This window comes from Rutidosis leptorrhynchoides, chromosome 8 (assembly GCF_046630445.1).
Source record: "Rutidosis leptorrhynchoides isolate AG116_Rl617_1_P2 chromosome 8, CSIRO_AGI_Rlap_v1, whole genome shotgun sequence".
Classification (NCBI taxonomy): domain Eukaryota; kingdom Viridiplantae; phylum Streptophyta; class Magnoliopsida; order Asterales; family Asteraceae; genus Rutidosis; species Rutidosis leptorrhynchoides.
Genome location: NC_092340.1, coordinates 372,500,205 through 372,517,740, shown reverse-complemented (window position 1 = coordinate 372,517,740; position 17,536 = coordinate 372,500,205). Strand labels below are relative to the sequence as shown.

Here is a 17,536-nt window from a genome sequence, read left to right as displayed (position 1 = left end):
ATTACACCAGGTTATCGACTGCGTGTAATCCAAGGTTTTATAACTTTGTTAACAATTACACCAATTATCCTTGTATGTAATCCACCCATGTTTTAATGAGATATGAATATTAATTTACCCACTTGATCAGAATGAATAATCAATTACCCAACCCGAATAATTAATTAAATGATCGTAAAAGATGTCGTATAAACGTCACTAAATAGGACATACATAATCATTTTAATAATTATTAGATTAACTAATTTGAAGATAGGTTCGACAGATTCTAATGAGTTATCATTCGATTAGACAATACCCCCTATCTATTAATAGTCATAGTCCAATGTCCACAAGTGTCGGTCTTTTGTCCAAACCTTAATTATGGTACAAAATCTAATAACCTCGTCTTTAATATTTAGTCTAACATCACGATTACTTTGGCTCAAATAAGCATAATAATAACTTAGTTACTAGACATTAATTTAAAAAGGAAGAACATAGCTTACAGTGGTGATTAATCGCGTAGCGTTACACGGACAGAGTTTCGCCTTACAAAACCTTAAAACATTCCTTACAATAACCCAATTATTATTAAACTTAATTTAAAATTAAAATTATAATTAAAAATATAATTATGATTACAGAGGAAGAAGAAAAAAAAAAGTGTATATTACTCGTCCAATTCGTTGCCTTTTTATAGTACCTGACCAGCAAACTGCTGCCATGCGATCGCATGGAAATCGTGCCTCCAGGCCATGCAATCGCATGGACCTCTGATCCAGCTCACCTAACTTTGTTTTCTAATTTGCCGACGGTTTTAATATATAATATAATATATATATATATATATATATATATATATATATATATATATATATATATATATATATATATATATATATATATATATATATATATAATTTTAAGAATTAATTATATATTATATTATATTCATGTGCATAGTTGACTTGTAATTTTTAGTCCGTTGCGTCGCGCGTTGAGAGTTGACTCTGGTCCCGGTTCCGGATTTTCGAACGTCCTTGCGTACTATTTAATATCTTGTACTTTGCGTTTCACGGCTTGTACTCTTGTAATTTTTAGACGTTTCTCATCAATAATTTGAACCACTTGAATTGTACTTTGTACTTTTTAGCTTTTTGGTCATTTGCGTCTTCAAATCGTCGTTTTCTTCTTTTGTCTTCGCACTTATTTATTTAAACGAATATTACATAAAAATAGAACAATTACAACTAAAAGCTTTACATATTGGAAGGATATTGATACTAAATATATGTTCATTTAGAGCACTATCATCCACTCACAAGTTACTTATGCCATGAAAAAAGACATCATCTAATCTTTGGACGGCATTGGCGACGCTAGGCGTATTGGAGGTATGCCTAGCCCTCGGAACGGGATGCCTCCGGATTTCGTATCCGTCGCATTAATCCCAGCACTAAGTAGATGAGTGCAATGTCGACAATTACCAAGTGTAACCTTGACAAACGGTACGTTGCCGTGACGACGGTACGTACATATTTATATTAACACGTTTTACTACAGTTGGAACACACAAGTAAAATAACAAGAATCATAAGGAATTGATATTTCATTGATTTAATTACAACCATTACATTAGGAACAAAAATGAAAAGAGAATTACAAAAATCCCTACAACTACGGGATCATCTTCTTCAATTTGGCCAAGGTAAGGTCCGGTGTCGGCCCAATCTGTTCAATAAACGGCACCTTAATGGCCGCGCAGGCATTGACCGCCGCATCATGGACGTCGTAGGCGTCCTCATCCGCCATGTCTCGGATCGCCTCCGGAATTGGTTCTGCTATTTCAACATGTTCCACCAACGTGGTATACGCGTCCAAACGCTCCACTTTCCTTGTAGCGTCAACCAAATTCTGGAACGGCTCCTTTACCTCCGGCGCCTAGAGAGCCTTGAAAAAAATAGAGGGGATGAGGCTGCAAAGCTCTTGAAAATCGTCCGCTACCTTTCGATTGGCAGCGGACAACTCTTGGTTTTGGGCGGTGAGGAGATCCTTACTGGCTTTCTCCTCCGCCAGCTCTTTATGCGCCGCCTCCAGGTCCTTTAGCGCAGTTTGTTCTTTTTCAGCGCGTAAGGCCATCTCTTTGATAGCCTTTTGGGCCTCCCTTAGGGCCTGTTTCTTTTCCACCTCTGCTTCGGCAGCGGCTTGCTTAGCTCGCTTCAACTCTTCCCTAACTTGGACAATTTCAGCATTCAGCTCTTTACCGTCGGCTTCAGCGCGGAGGGCGCGTTGATCCAGTTCAATGGTCCGCTGAAGCTCGTCGCGGGTCAACACCAACCCTTCATAGATATGTTGAACCCTGGCGCGGCGGGCGGCACTATCAGGCATTTTTCGGACCGCCTCATAAAGCACCGGAGGGCAAATCCGTTGCAGATACTCAAACTGCGACAGAGCGTCGCTGTGAGACACGTTCCACATGGTCTCCATGTGACTGAAGGTGGGTTGTTTTCCAAAACCAGGAGAATAAGGCTCCTCCAAAGAAGTGGAACGTTGGCCGGACGCGTCGCCAGAACCGGATGCCTTCAGTTTGTCTTTTTCCGACGCCTTTACTTGGGCGTCGGATGAATCTTGAAGATGGACGATAGGGACTCCCATGCGTAACCCTAGAGAAATAACAAACTTGATTAGTTTCTCCCATTGGGATTCTGGTGACGTAGCGGGGTTATTATCAGGGTTTTCATAATACCCACCTTGGCTGGGAATCTCTTCAAAAGTTTTTAAGTTGCTTTCTGCAACTTCTCGCGGCGTTTTCCTCTTTTTGTGACCGCCAGTCGATACGGTCACTTTTGGGGGAGAATGGGGGCGTTTATGCTGTTGTAGTTGCTGTTCCGGCTGAATTGTGGAAACAGCGACGGATATCGGATCCGGATTGGTGACAGGAGTTGAGCCGGTTGTAGGTTGTGTTGTTGTCACGTCGCTGGCAGCGTTGGTGGATGAACCAGCAGCAACATCATCACCCTTCAAAGGATGACCTTCCGGAAGGTTGGCCTTTGGGAATCTCTTGAAGGAAACGCCATCAAGAGTAAGGCGGCGGAGAACTCTGTTGAAATCCATCTCTGCAAAAGAATATGAGTTAGAAAAATTACATGAGCAGAATACTTACAAGTTTAAAGACGTAACGGCACGAAGAGCATACTCATTCCGTCGCACATGATCAATGGCACTCTGTCACTCCATGGCCAATAATGCTGAACATTGCAGAGTTTCAGCATCACCTCGCCGTAAGGACGCATCTCAAGCGTAGCGTCCTTACACAAATTAAAAAGCTCCCGCTCCCCTTGGTTAAGGTCTGGAGTCTTGGAGACGTCTGGAGAACGCTTGGAATGCCATTGTGCGAGGTGGGCACGCCCTTCGCCCAGCAGATCGGTCCCGGCAAAAAAGAACATTCCTCTCCAATCATGGAGGGACGGAGACTTCTTAGTGGTAAAGTTACACTTTTTCTCAAAAGTGTACCACCCCTTTCCGGAAGCAGTGAGTTTGAACGTCGCTCGAAAAACGTTCAGACTCGCGGGTCTATTTTGTGCCCTAAAAAACATCTCGAAAATAGTAACACGCTGCCATGCGTGTGGATGTAATTGCGAGACGCTAATGTGATAATGGTCTAGTACAGCCGCCACGAATGGGCTCAACGGAAAACGCAGGTTGTCCAACGCCACTGCCTTCTAATACAAGGTAAAGTATCCTTGTGGCGGCTCGTCGGCACGCTGACCGGGTATCGCTACCATTGTCGGTACGTCTCGAAGTACCGGATACTCGGCTATAAATTTCTCCATCTCTTCCGTCGTAACGGTCGTGTTTTCCGTAGAAACGTTAGCCTTAGACATTTTGGTTTACCTTAGAATGAAAACGGCACGAGTATTGAGAGGAGATAAGAAATTGTTTAATAATAAGGAAGTGGAGAAAGAGATGTAAAAATGAGGAGGTAAAAACGTCATATTTATAGAAAAAACTTACTGTGGGCCTAGTTACTGGGCCTTGATCCTGATCGAACACGTGTCCTAGGGATGTTGAACCACAGCCGTTGGATTCGTGGCGTTTCATTTTTACAGCTGTAAAACGTAATGATTGCTGACATCATCCCCTAGCACACCCTACGAGGAAACAAGATTTGACGTTTACAGCGTGTCAGTAATGATGGCCTTTTATAATATTTTATTCAATATAGTTTGGTTACAATCAAAGGCAATTTTATTCCAACCAAACTGGGGGGACTTAATGACGTACGTCCCGCCATGGCCGTCATGTGAGACGCATGGCGTATCCTGTAGCTGGATGTTTAGCTTCAGCTCCTGGTTGGATACCAAGTCAACGTCGCTCTCAGGCCACGATTATCCCTACGCCACGCCACCCGTAGCGTACAGTTAACCATTTGACTTGGTTTACACAGCTACTTGTCCGTCCGACAAATCAGGAGAACGTGGAGCAGTTAGTGGGCATGATTAGAGGATTCCAGGAGTGGTAATCGTGGTTTAGTGGGCTAGTGGTGGTTATCCTTGGTAACCGCCATCTTATGCCTATAAATACTGCTCATAATCACACATTTAGGAATTAATCAACATTTTGCACTTACCACCGCTGATCACTCTTCTAAGCTCACCTTGGAGGCTCGGCAAAAGTTAACCACCACAACACCCCTCATACTCATCACGTTAACCGAAGGAAACCCTTCCGAAGGTTAGTCATTTCAACTAATTGCACTCAAGTCAATTTTCGCTTGATCAGTTAGGTTGTCTCGTGTTATATTTGTCACCAAAATTCAAAACATTAAAGAGTCTGTCGGTACAAGCATTCTGAATTTCAACATCAATTAGAATAAGAGCTTCTAACCAACATGAATATCATCGAGTTGTTAACCTGATTTAGAACAATCATTTCAATTCTTTTTTATTGACACATTCTGATAATTGGCTCAATTTCACACTCTTTAAATGTAGTAGATGACCGAGTATTAACATAAAAATGAGTTGGGAGCAAGGAATCGAGTTGCATAGAAGCTGAGCCACAAAGCTACAAAGTTAGATATACATACTGATTACTAAAGACAGCAATTAAGATAAGCACAACTTTCACTTAATGCTTGGGAGAGATGAAGCAAAAAAAACGATGATTGTTCTAACAATATTTACAAAGAAAAAACTATTATCCTACAGAACAAATGTAATCCAGGTAACGAGGGTTTAGACAAGCATGAATTCCTGAGACCACAGTATCTAGGTATAGCAGCGATAAGTTTTGTGTAGCTAAACAAGTCCTCTAATAAAGCAACAAAACATAGTTACACGTGTCCTTTTCGTCTCCTCTTCTTGTTTAAGGCTGGAAAACTGGGTGTTCGCAGCTGGTACATAAAAAAAGATGAAAAAGAAAAGAGCTTTAGATATCAACGAGGTAGGGGTAAGCCGCGCGTTGCTGCGGGTGATTTGTTATGTATAAAATTTCAAAGATTATAAGAACAGTAGATAGGACAAAATCGAGATCACATTTTTATAAAATCAATAACCCGTTAAAAAACAAATTGTGAATTCATTGCCTAATAAGACAAAACAACCAAAAAAATTGGCCAGCCTCCTCTTTTTTTTTAAAGGTAGTGTGAACGGAGGGTCAAAAACGACATTCATTCCCAACTAAATGACATGCTTTCAGGTGTCTATTAGTATATCTATCTATCTATCTATCTATCTATAACCTATTATAAAGCATATGATTAATCCACGTGTCTTCCCACTAATTACCCCTTAATCTTCTCTAATTACTTTTACAATTACCTCACGTTCTGCCATCTGTCAACCTTTCATTCGTCATTTTTTAAAACAAAAAAAAAAAAAAAACCCTTTCTCTCATATCCTTTCTTTATCTCTTTCACTCGACGCTTCCTGTTCTTCAAACTTCTAGGGTTTCACTAATTAACTGTCGTTTCACTCAAATTCATCATCATCTTCATCATACAAAACACAACCCCTTCGATTATCACCAAAACGGTCGAATGAAGATGAAACATATCGCAATTAGGGTTCTTTATTTTGTTTTCATCCCATTACTTTGATTACCATTCTGTTTCGCGATGAGTCAAAAACGAATCTGGCATAAACATTGCGAAGCAAAAAAGCCTGAATCAACTGTGATATGAAGACGATTCTATAGAGGTATTTCAATTTGCTACATATTTGATTTGATATTTTCATTAGTTAATTACTAAAAACACATATTCCCTGGATTCGTTTGTGCTGTTTATAATTATCAAAGATTCAATTTTGATTTCAAATGTGTTTAATCATAATATAATATTATTGGTCTAATTAAGTTTGTATCAGTTGTTGTAACGTCCGATCTTAAATTTTGGGGTTTTTAAATTGTAGATAAATTGACTGATTTGATTATGATTTTAGACGGCTACTACAGGTTATATTTCAGATACTATAAGTTGAATTATTATTTTTGTTGTTGTGTCATTATTGTTTGGATGTTAGTATAAAAATTTTAATTCAAGTTATTTGCTTCTTGAATTACATTATTTATGTGTTGGTATGATTTTAGGTATAAAGATATTGATTGGATCTTTCCATGATTTAGGTGTAAAAAATCGATATGAATCTCAGGTTTCCTATTGTCTTCTTTGCAGTTGAATCTCAGGTTCCAAAAGTAACAATTTTCCGTCTTTTGTTGCCGAATGTCTTTTGCAATTGCCAGTACACCTAATCCATTTCAGTAACTTTCAATTTCTTAATATTCGAATCAACAAATAAAGCTTAATCAAATTATACAATCATCCATAAAATTTTGAATTCGCTGCATGCTTTACTTGATAGAGAATTTATGTTTTTTTCTTGGTTTAAAAGATTCATGGTTATTTGGATTTTTTATTTTTAACATTTTGGCTTAATTTATGTTTAGTTCGTTTATCCCATCTTCTTTATTTAAATGTATTTTTTGTTCGTTTGGTTTATTACTGTAGGTTGTAGCTGTATTTCGTGGCACATAATCGATTTAGATGTCACCGAAAAATCCATTTAATCGAGTCATCCTAATGGTAAATTTATATAATCGATTCATATACTTTTATAGGCTCTATTGAGTCGACAGCAATCGTCGATTTATTGGCGACTTGACTGACTCTTAGAGCCTAAATTAAATTCCAGGCAGGATTTAAAACCCATGGAAATTTGATTCTACCATTTTCACGGCGTCTACTTATTTTTATTTTTTTATTTTTTATTTTTTTTAAAAACTTTTTCCTACTTAAAGGCCGGAGGTCCTCTCGGAAGCAATCTCTTTATCCGTCGAATAGAGAGAGGGATGACTTTCTCTACTTTTGAGAGTGTTTCACTCTGGGTGGAGAAATGATTTGTCTTTATTCTCGGATAGGGGAAGGATTGTCTACATCTCACCTCCCCCATACACCACTCATGTGGTATTGGGTTTTGTTGTTGTTGATTCATATACTTTTAATCACAAGTCAATAAGTTGCTAAAAAGTATATGCCACTCTTAGAATATCATTTTTGTATTCCTTTTATGTCATATATGTTAGTTTAGTTCATAGTTGGTGTGGTTCTTATTAATAGAAGTCTGCACTTTTGTTGCTATAGCTTTGATCTGATATTATATGTAGTGTTTAATTGATTTTGATTCTTATAATTCTAATATGATGCTTAGATGGTGCTTTTTTTTTGGATCTGTACAGTGTATAACATAGGAAATGGGGTGTATGAGGTGAAATTTTTTTAGATATTCATATATTGATATGAATATCTTTTTAGTTCTACTTCCAAGCTTTAATCGTTATAGAGGTTAAATCGTAACATGTGTAACTTAGTTATAACTTACATGTTTAAATGTGTATGGTTTTAATTTCAAGAAGTTACTTTTACTATTGTTTGGCTATTGAAACTTCTTTGATGTATGTAAACTTATATTTACGAATCTAGAACTGATTTGTATATTTGTTAATAATTCAATTATGCAGATAGTAGCTTCGTTAATTAAGAGTCATATGAATTGAGAGACATGTTTTATCAAATATGGGCGGCAATGATCAACCAAATGGGGCTGCAATGATCAACTAAATGGGGCATTTCAGATAAGTTCTATTTGCTTTCACTCTTGACCCATGTATATATACCCCATAATATGCCCCATGAACTTATTTGAGAATTGATGTACTGAGTTTTTACAACATATCTGAAATTATGTAACTATAATTTGAAATTATTTTTATTTGAAGGTTAATGTCATGGTTGATATATCTTCGATTATATTTTATACTAACCTCTAAAGTCTAAACTAATAAAGCTATCAGTGCACCAACTGTATCAGTGGGCCTTCTACCAAATCTGATTGAGGATTTTCCGCTTATTTGGTTTCTAGGGCTGTATATGAACGTAGACAATGGATTGGATCCTCATATTGCATACTGCCATTTATCAGCAATAGGTTTGCCTAAAGATTTTTTTTAATATTAGTGACATTTTATCAACTGCTTAATGTATTTAATTGCACACTAAACTTTTAAGACATGTATCCACAAATGAGTTCTTTTGGGTATATAGCACTTATCAAAGGGTCAACTAGAATCTTAAGAAGCTGATTAGATCTGGTGGAATGTCATCATCGCATTCTGCAACCGTTACTGCTCTTGCGGTTGCCGTTGGTTTACAAGATGGCATCAACATGTCAACTTTTGCAATTGCACTCATTTTAAGCATGTACTTTGTGTTCTCTTTTAGAGAAACTCCAATAACTACATAAAACCAAAAGAAATGGATGGTCGACCGTAAATGGAAAGACATGTTGCTTGGTTAATAGTGTGAAGGATAATAATAGCGCTTCTTTTCTCCAACGAAGAAGAGTATTATCTCCTTTGGAATTTTTTTTGGAGCCTACTATTTATATTCGTAGACGAGCATGTATGATTAAATACATATTCTGTTTGTATATTCGTTATGTAATAGCATGGATAGTTGCAAAGATTATATAAAAATATAATTTGCTACATGTTGAATGTATCAATTCAGGTTGTGTAAGGATAAGAAAATCGAAACGTCATGAGCAATTTTGAATTTTGAATTTTAAATTTTATGGTCCATTTGAAACGTTTACATGTATTTAATCGTTTTCTATTATCATTAAACATGTAGATGAAACATGTGTGACTTAACATAACATCTACATGTATTTGATCTCTTTCCTTTATCATTAATCATGTAGATGGAACATGCGTGATTTAACATATTGTTAGTTGCAGATACAACATGTACAAATATTAACGTATTACTATACCAACTTTTTTAGCCACCGTGCAACGCACGGGCTATTAAAGCTAGTTGTATAGTATAATACATGGTTCAAGTTATGATATAATGACAAATGGCCCTAAGTGAAATCTTGAAATGGCTCAGTTTTTGGTTCCTCGAGTTGGGGTATGATTACAAAAGGTTATATTTATAGCATTAGCAGTTTCATTAATTGGATTAAAAAGATTTACGAGGTTTTAGGTTTTTAATTTGCACTTTTTGTGTGACTTTCAACATGTACCCTTCATAACTTCTTATACATATTTGACCCATTAATAATAATAACTAACCCGAATTTCGAATTGACCCATTCCTAGGTGAATGGGTTTATATTGTCCCTTGTGTTAATCACTCCTCTAAACGCTCAAGAATCCAAATGAAAATTAGAATAAACAAGAGGAAACAACTATGTACCTTAATAACCATGATGTTTCCCATGTGAAATAGGATTAGATAACCTAGCAACATGAGAGTTGATTAGAATCCAAATAAAGTTTCATAATTTATGGAAACGGATAAAAAAAACAGCCATAAGGAGACGTATAACACGTCATAACCTAAATAAAAAAATGAAAAAAGATCTTTACCCGCCACTAGAAGGGCGCTCCGAGTAACCATCATATGATCCATACCTACTCTCCGGGATCTAAAAACACATGAAATGTGATTAAACAAAAGAAAGAAAAAAAAGTATATATAGTTGATCTTAGATAAATTCGATTTAATTCGGTTATAACCTGGGAATCACCGTAACCGTCCAACTCAGAATCATATCGGCGAGAGTGAGAAGCATGTCCACGTCCACGCCCACGACCACGTCCACGTCCGCGTGAATTACCGTCACGGTTTCCATGTCTTGATGCATAAGGCAAGTCAACGGGCACGGAATGATATGAGATAGCCGCTCTGCTTCCCTCCATTTCGAAAACATTGGCTCTTAACCGTGTTGTTACTTGTAACAGAGCACTGCCAGCAGCATTGATGTCTCCACTGATCTATACAACATAAAGTAGTCTTGTTTACAAGTGGAAAACGGGTGTCTTTTGGTTTGGATTAGGGTTAAATTGGGTACTTTTGGTACGCTAGGGTTCTGATGACCTCAACGCACTTTTTGTCCCAAATTTTTGATATTGAGCGACTCAATTACAATTGCAGTTACATTTACAAATATAAGTTATTTTGGAAATAATTCATTTTGATTGTTTCATGAAGTAATTTGAAAGGTTTTATATATTGATAGTACACTTTGGATGACTTTCAATCCTTTAAGTAATTACTGTTTTACACCTTCAGTCCATTAGAGATAACAAGATAAGTCAAATGGGTCAAAACTGCTACATCTACCATATATGTATTTAAAGAATGAGGAATTCAAAGAAATTTTTGTAGTTTGGAGGTTCTGAAATAGAAGAAGTACCTGGACCATCTCTTCATCTTCAGAAGCAACTAGGGGAAGATTTTCCAAGACGGTTATTATACGGATGTTTGCTCTAGTTGAGCTTCTCATCTCAGAAATAATGGCCCCACCTTTACCGATTAAACATCCTATTTGTGAGCTTGGAACTAGCAAACGTGTAGTTAGTACATGAATTCCAGAATCCTTTTCGCTTCTTTCGCTGCATCGTGGTTGCAAACGCAGTGCTGCATCAATTGTTGGTGATTGATCTTCAAATACCTGTTAATATATTAGGGAAATAACATGTGTTAATGTTGTGAAAAGTATCTAAGTTTATAGTCATCAACATTTTAAGATATGATTGAAGTAGAGGTGCCATATTTTAACACATTAAACATGTCAGCTAGGGTTATGTTTAAATCTATAGCAGCAAATGGGGAGATAAAAAATAGCTAAAAAGCAATATGGGTCAAAATGGGCTAAACAGCTCAAAAAGGTGAAACGGCACCCAAAAATGTATTTTAAATGCGTACAACCTAATAACACCGCCTATGTAAAAAAAACAAATTATTATTGAAATCACATTTTACCCACTAAATAATTCTACAAAATCAATATCTGGAAAAGAAAATGCTTCAGGCCAACACAAACAGTTCCAGCCTGTTATATAGACCAGATCCAAAAAAAAAAAAAAAAAAAAAAAAAAAAAAAAAAAAAACTGTTTCCACCAATTACCCAACCCATCTGTTTTGCTACCTCTAGAGTCTGGATAGAGTAATGATACCTCTTTTGCAGATACAGTTATAAGACAATCATCTCCTTCAGCAACAGAGCTATCAACTTTGATTGAGGCACCAGATTCTTGGCGTATTTGTTTAATAATTGAACCACCTTTGCCGATGACAGCCCCGATATTCTCAGTTGGACAAACAAAACGAAGTGAAAAATCCTTTGCTAATGCAGCCCAATCGCCCCCATCATTATTGTAACTCCCGTAAGGACCCATTAAAGAGCCGACACCCGTGTGATGTGGTGCACCAGGGTTTGGGCTCAAGTAACCACCACCAACAGCTCTGTGGATATTGGAAGCAGACAAAAGCAGATGCTGGGATCTTGATGGATTTTCGTGAAGCCGAGATGCCACTTGATAAAGAGCTTTTCTGACAACTGTAGTTTCACCACTTATCTACAAAATAAATCATACAATTAAAAAAAAAAAAAAAAAAAAAACTTTATGAAAGAAAACCAATTATGATCCAAGGCCAGAAATTGCATCATTGGTGCTGAAATAAATTAACAACGAGAATACAAATAGTTTAATATTGAATTTGATTATAGATTATCTCGGTATACTAAATGCATTATGCACATCCACCATGTTTACCATTCTCACTATTCTGTGATATGGCTATATTAGACAATATGTTCAATTACTCTATGCTAATTTTTCCAAGTTCCAGCCAAAACTTGGAATCTAAAATGGAAGTACAATTATAATTGGCAACTTGGTGACTTTTATGGTACCATATAACAAAAAAAAAGCAAATACTTATATGTATGCTTAATATATATATATATATATATATATATATATATATATATATATATATATATATATATATATATATATATATGAAAGCACAAATCAGAAAAAGTGAACTTCAGGAATGTTTGGATGTGCTAATTCAAACTGACTTTATGACTTTAAATCATTGAAATCAGATTATCAGCTGTAAAAAAACAATCTGTAAGAAATAGTATTTGAAAAGTTCTTTTATGAGTATAGATGTAAAAATCAAAATACTTGTCAGGTAATTGAGTGTGTGGCGAAGTCTCATTATATGAGATAACTTCTTATATAAAACGTGACGAAAAACAGCATCGCTATGAAGCAGAGTGTAAAATGGGATTAAGAGTCACTAGCATAAATTTACCAGAATGGCAATTCAGGTAACACTATTTAACCCAATTAGTTATTTCTATCGGCCATGTTTTAATATTTCTGTGAATTATATAGCACCTGATGACTAAAATGTAAAAAGAAAAGAAAATCACACCTGGAGAAGCTCATCAGAACTCAATGCACAGTAAGGTATGTAATCACTGTTCAGAATACGAATTTGAGCCCCTGTTTCACTACGTATGTTTTGGACAACTTGTCCACCTTTCCCGATCACACATCCAATTTGATCAGAAGACACAAGCATTCTTACAGTAACAACTTGTTCAGCATCTTCAAATTCATCATCAATAGGTAATTCTTCAGCAATAACCCTATCATGCACCTTAAACAGAGCATCCAATGCAGGTGAAACAAAATCATCATAATCATCTCCAAAACTGTTAGTTTCCTCGCATGAACTATATATTATCACAACTCGTTCCTCACAACCAGGCACACTTTCAGTAATTCGAATTTTCGCCTGAGTGTCTGATCTCATTTGTTTCACAATTTCTCCACCCCTGCCGATAATACTTCCGATCTTTCTTGCAGGGCACAAGTATCTGTATACCGTATCATCTGGTCCAATACCATGTGACTCCTTCTCATCAACACGATTTGTTCTTCCATAGTCGTTCTTCTGGCCAGCCATTGGCAGAAATTACTAAGACCAATCACTCTAACTGTAACTCCACAAAAAATAATAATAATAAATAATATAATAATAAAGAGAACTAGCTTACCCAAAACAATGGCACACACACTACAACTCGAAATAGTTTTATCTACCAATCGATACATCTCTCAAATTTGATTTGATGCATACATCATATAAAGAGGCAGAATAAAAGCTAGACCAACCTTGGTTTCCCTCGAGAACTTATATTTGGGAATAGTGTGTTAAAGGGATTACTAACTGTATGGTTTGTATATTTTTAGGTTAATAATAAGTTAGTTTGATGTCTCTGCAGCGGATCTTCAACCTTATTGTCTAACTTCAGATTCCTTTTTTTTCTTTTTCAAAAAGCCATAGTCTAACTTTAGATTCTTGATAGTCTACTAATTATATGATAATTGCAGTTCAGTAAGTAGTTACTATAAGCATCAAATTTTGAGATGAGTAGATTAAATTAGTCTTCACTATCACTAATGGTTTGTTTGAATACAAGGATAGCACCAAATAATAATAACAGAAGTTTTCTGAAGGCCTAAAACGTGATATTAATCTACGTTATCGTCAAACCTAATTGTTCTCTCATCAATGATGATTTTCTACTTACTAGCAATGTAACAGCACGATTATGGAAAAATAAGTTACTATTATCTCAATCAATACATAATCGAAACAACATATCAAATTTAAGCTAAACAATCGATTCAAGTTTAATTTACCGATCAAATGTTCGAAATTAAATACAAAATGCGTGATATGTTATATAATCGAAAAGAAATCAATAAGAATGCGTACTGATTGTAGAGTTTGAGCACGGTATGTGTGTGAGCTACAGTAAGTTCTTCAACTTTTGATAGTAGGGTTTTTCAGCACCGAAAGAGGGCCACCGTTGCTCATTTTATTTTACATGTATCACCCTTTTTGTTATAAGAAATGACATTTAACCTCCTTTACACGCTTTTATCTTAATTTCACTCGACAATCGACTTTTTATTATCGCAACTTTAATTTAAATTTAACTAGTTGAAGACCCGCGAATTCGCGGGGCTTTTTTGTTGAGTGCGAAGCGAGTTAAACAAGAAGATCGAGAAACTGCAAGTATCGCGTTTGAGTAGAGTTTGTCGCCAAACACGACGTGTTGGAACGTGATGAAGTCGACTGGAACGCGACAGGTGTGTCAGGGATCGAGTTGGATGTTGTCGCGTCTTGGTGTCGCGTTGGAGCATTGTTTGTCGCGAAACGCAACATGGTGTCGCGGAACGCGACAGTTTCCTTGGCCAGCAAGTCGATCTAGATCTTTCCATGTTTTGTTATTTGCACTATAAATACCCTCATTGTAACCTGTAAATACTGTGCACGAAAATAATAAGAAAATTTCTCTGGTTTGCGCCCGTGGAGTAAACCCTTCTCCTTGTTTGGAGTTGGGATATAACCACGTTAAATCCCTGTGTCGTTTATTGCTTTAGCTAATTCGTTTGTCGTTCGTGGGTGTGTGATTAGATTAAATCATATGTCTTGTTTGGGTCCAATAATCCTAACAAGTGGTATCAAGAGCTCATGGTTTCGAGTGGGAGCGATGGCGAATTGAAAGCATGAACAAACGATAGATCTAGGGTTTGTGCAACATGGATCGAGATCTAGAGACTTAGTTGATAGCGAAGAACTCGCGGGTATGGTCTATGTACTCGTGATATAATCTATTATAATTGTCTATGATTACTAATAGATTATTATGGTGGCTCGCGGTGGTAACGGAGTTGGTAGTCGGATCGATAAGTTATGTTGCGGGAGAGTTTTCAAAATTCGGATGTTAAGCAACTGCTGCAGAAGAAAATTCATAGCGGGTTCGTTAAGAGTTGGATCGCCAGGATATTTTAACCGGGGGTTATCGACTCATAGATCTAATTGTGGTCAAAATTTCGTAGAGATCGGACCGTTCAATTGAGAGATATGTTTTTTCGAAGTTACAGTAACTCAGGTAAGGGTTTAATTGCGTAGCTGTAGTAGAAAAATCATTGACGGTTCGTCTACCGTTGGATCGACCTTTACCTGAAAATTGGACTGTAGGTGGTCGACAAATAGATCTAGAGGCTGTACAAATTTAAAAGTGATCGGACCGTTAGATTTGGAGTTATGTGTTTTCGAAGTTGACAACCGTCATGAAAACTCTTAGGGTTTTGTGATTGCGCAACAGAAGTAGAAAATTCATTCTAAATTCATCTACCGTTAGATCTTTCTGAAATTTTTACTGGTAATGTAATACAGTCGGTTCTACTGGTGTTTTAAATTTGGTGATGATCGGACCGTTGGATTTTCAGATACGATTTTTCGAATATGGGCAGATTTTCAGGGTGAACTTTTCGGGTTTTGATGACCCGAGTGCGAGATAGTTTAGTCTTGGAAACTCGGGCGATACGAGCTGGATATTTTGGGATTTTGGCTTGTTACATAAGCTCACGAGGGTGATCTCTCAGGTTTGGGGTTTGGATAACGAGGGGATTACATCCGGGTTATTACCGACAGCGAGAGTTACGGGGAAGTTTTTTATGCTTGCGGTTTTGAAACGGAACGACCAAAGGTTTTGGTTGGATATTTCAAAGTGTGTGGAATATGCAGGCAGGTTAGAGCTTCTCTCACTAAGGAGATTGGTTGACGAAGGGTGTCGGATAGAACGCATTCGACCAGTGCTCAGGGTTTTGGGTGATGTTTGGTTCAACAAACGAGCTTTTTCCTTAAGGGTTACCAGTTAGGTTCTTAGGTGATTGACGGAGTGGATAATCTTGTAAGTCCTGGAACTTGAAGCTTTCAAGATATTGTTGAGAGTATCGGGAACTCGGAGTGAGTTTGGGAACTGACAGAAGTATCGGGTAAGTGGGAGTTGGACGACTAGTGGGAGTTGTAGAGATGGTTGTGCGATATGTTTCTCTGATTTTCACAGTGTTAGTGCGTCGATTCCGACTAGATACTCAGGTACTTGTTTTACTCTCCATTGGCAAAGAAATTTGCAACTGATCGGGTGGTACGAAACAGATTTTTCTCGGGTAGCAGCGGTTTATTTTTCTTACTCGTACAGTGGGAGCGTGCTTGAGATTGAGAAGATGGGTTCGTGAAATTCATAGCTATAAGGATCAGTGTACCAGCGTGAAAGTGGAAGTTGAAAGTGTAGATTTCGAGGTTGTGACTGCGTTCTCACTGGAGCCTTGATGAATAGTCTACAAGGGCGTTTGTCAGATTTTTTGATTGCTGGGAAGGAAAATCAGTGATAAACGGAAATTTTGTATGAGGGTGATTAATGACATGTCGGTGACAGGGTTGGCGTGTCTAGAGTGATGAGTTGAGGCGGTTTTGTCTCCTGTTTAAAATCCTGTGATTGAAGTCTCGCACACTTCAATGGTGGCGCATAAATCGAGAGATGACCCAAGCTAGCAACGAAGATCTGATTATTACTCAGCTATTTGAGTGTCGAAAGTCTTCCTTCACATGGCATGGAAGTGCAGCGTGTCCCGGGTGTTTATTCGGCGGTGTTCAAATGGAGTTCCATAATCGGGTGATCTAGAGTTGTTGTGGGTGTCTAACACAATTAACAGGTGAAGATTACGTTTTGGCGAGTGTAGTTGAAGTACTCTTTATCGAAAGCTGCTAACTTGTTGGTTAGAATGTGCGTGTCCCAAGAAGCTTTCTTGGTGGTATAGATGGGTAGGTTCAATGAAGTCGAGACATGTAATCTGGTATAGTTGAGGTTGTTTAACGTCTCTTCGAGTGGGAGATTGTTGAGTGCGAAGCGAGTTAAACAAGAAGATCGAGAAACTGCAAGTATCGCGTTTGAGTAGAGTTTGTCGCCAAATGTGACGACCCGGAAATTTTCGACCAAATTTAAACTTAATCTTTATATGTTTCCGACACGATAAGCAAAGTCTGTAATGTTGAGTCTCAAAAATTCCGAATTGTTTCATTTATTCAATTACCTTTCGACTATTCCCGACGATTCACGAACCACTATTTGTAAATAGATACATATATATATATATATATATATATATATATATATATATATTATTATAAATTAAAATATTATATGAGTTAATTAATTATGTAAATAAAATAATATGTGATATTATTATTAAAATAAATCTATATATATATATATATATATATATATATATATATATATATATATATATATATATATATATATAT

At 36.9% G+C, this 17,536-nt stretch overlaps 1 protein-coding gene across 1 annotated transcript; it reads right to left on the bottom strand.

Moving 5' to 3' along the window:
• Positions 1–5,015: 5,015 nt before the first annotated feature.
• Positions 5,016–14,251, bottom strand: LOC139861799 (RNA-binding KH domain-containing protein RCF3-like). Its single transcript, XM_071850305.1, has 8 exons — positions 14,135–14,251; positions 12,782–13,349; positions 11,509–11,910; positions 10,746–11,003; positions 10,066–10,323; positions 9,916–9,974; positions 9,743–9,786; positions 5,016–5,377 (listed from the first exon to the last, which is right to left on the bottom strand). The coding sequence occupies exons 2-7, from the start codon at positions 13,316–13,318 to the stop codon at positions 9,744–9,746; spliced, it is 1,557 nt and encodes a 518-aa protein (XP_071706406.1). The 5' UTR covers positions 13,319–13,349; positions 14,135–14,251; the 3' UTR covers positions 5,016–5,377; position 9,743.
• Positions 14,252–17,536: the final 3,285 nt, after the last annotated feature.

Coding starts and splice junctions, on each gene's coding strand:
- LOC139861799 (XM_071850305.1), bottom strand. CDS start 13,318: ATGGCTGGCCAGAAGAACGACTATGGAAGAACAAATCGTGTTGATGAG. Junction 11,911..12,781: donor GTTCTGATGAGCTTCTCCAG/GTGTGATTTTCT, acceptor TTTATTTTGTAG/ATAAGTGGTGAAACTACAGT. Junction 10,324..10,745: donor AAGATGAAGAGATGGTCCAG/GTACTTCTTCTA, acceptor TATGTTGTATAG/ATCAGTGGAGACATCAATGC.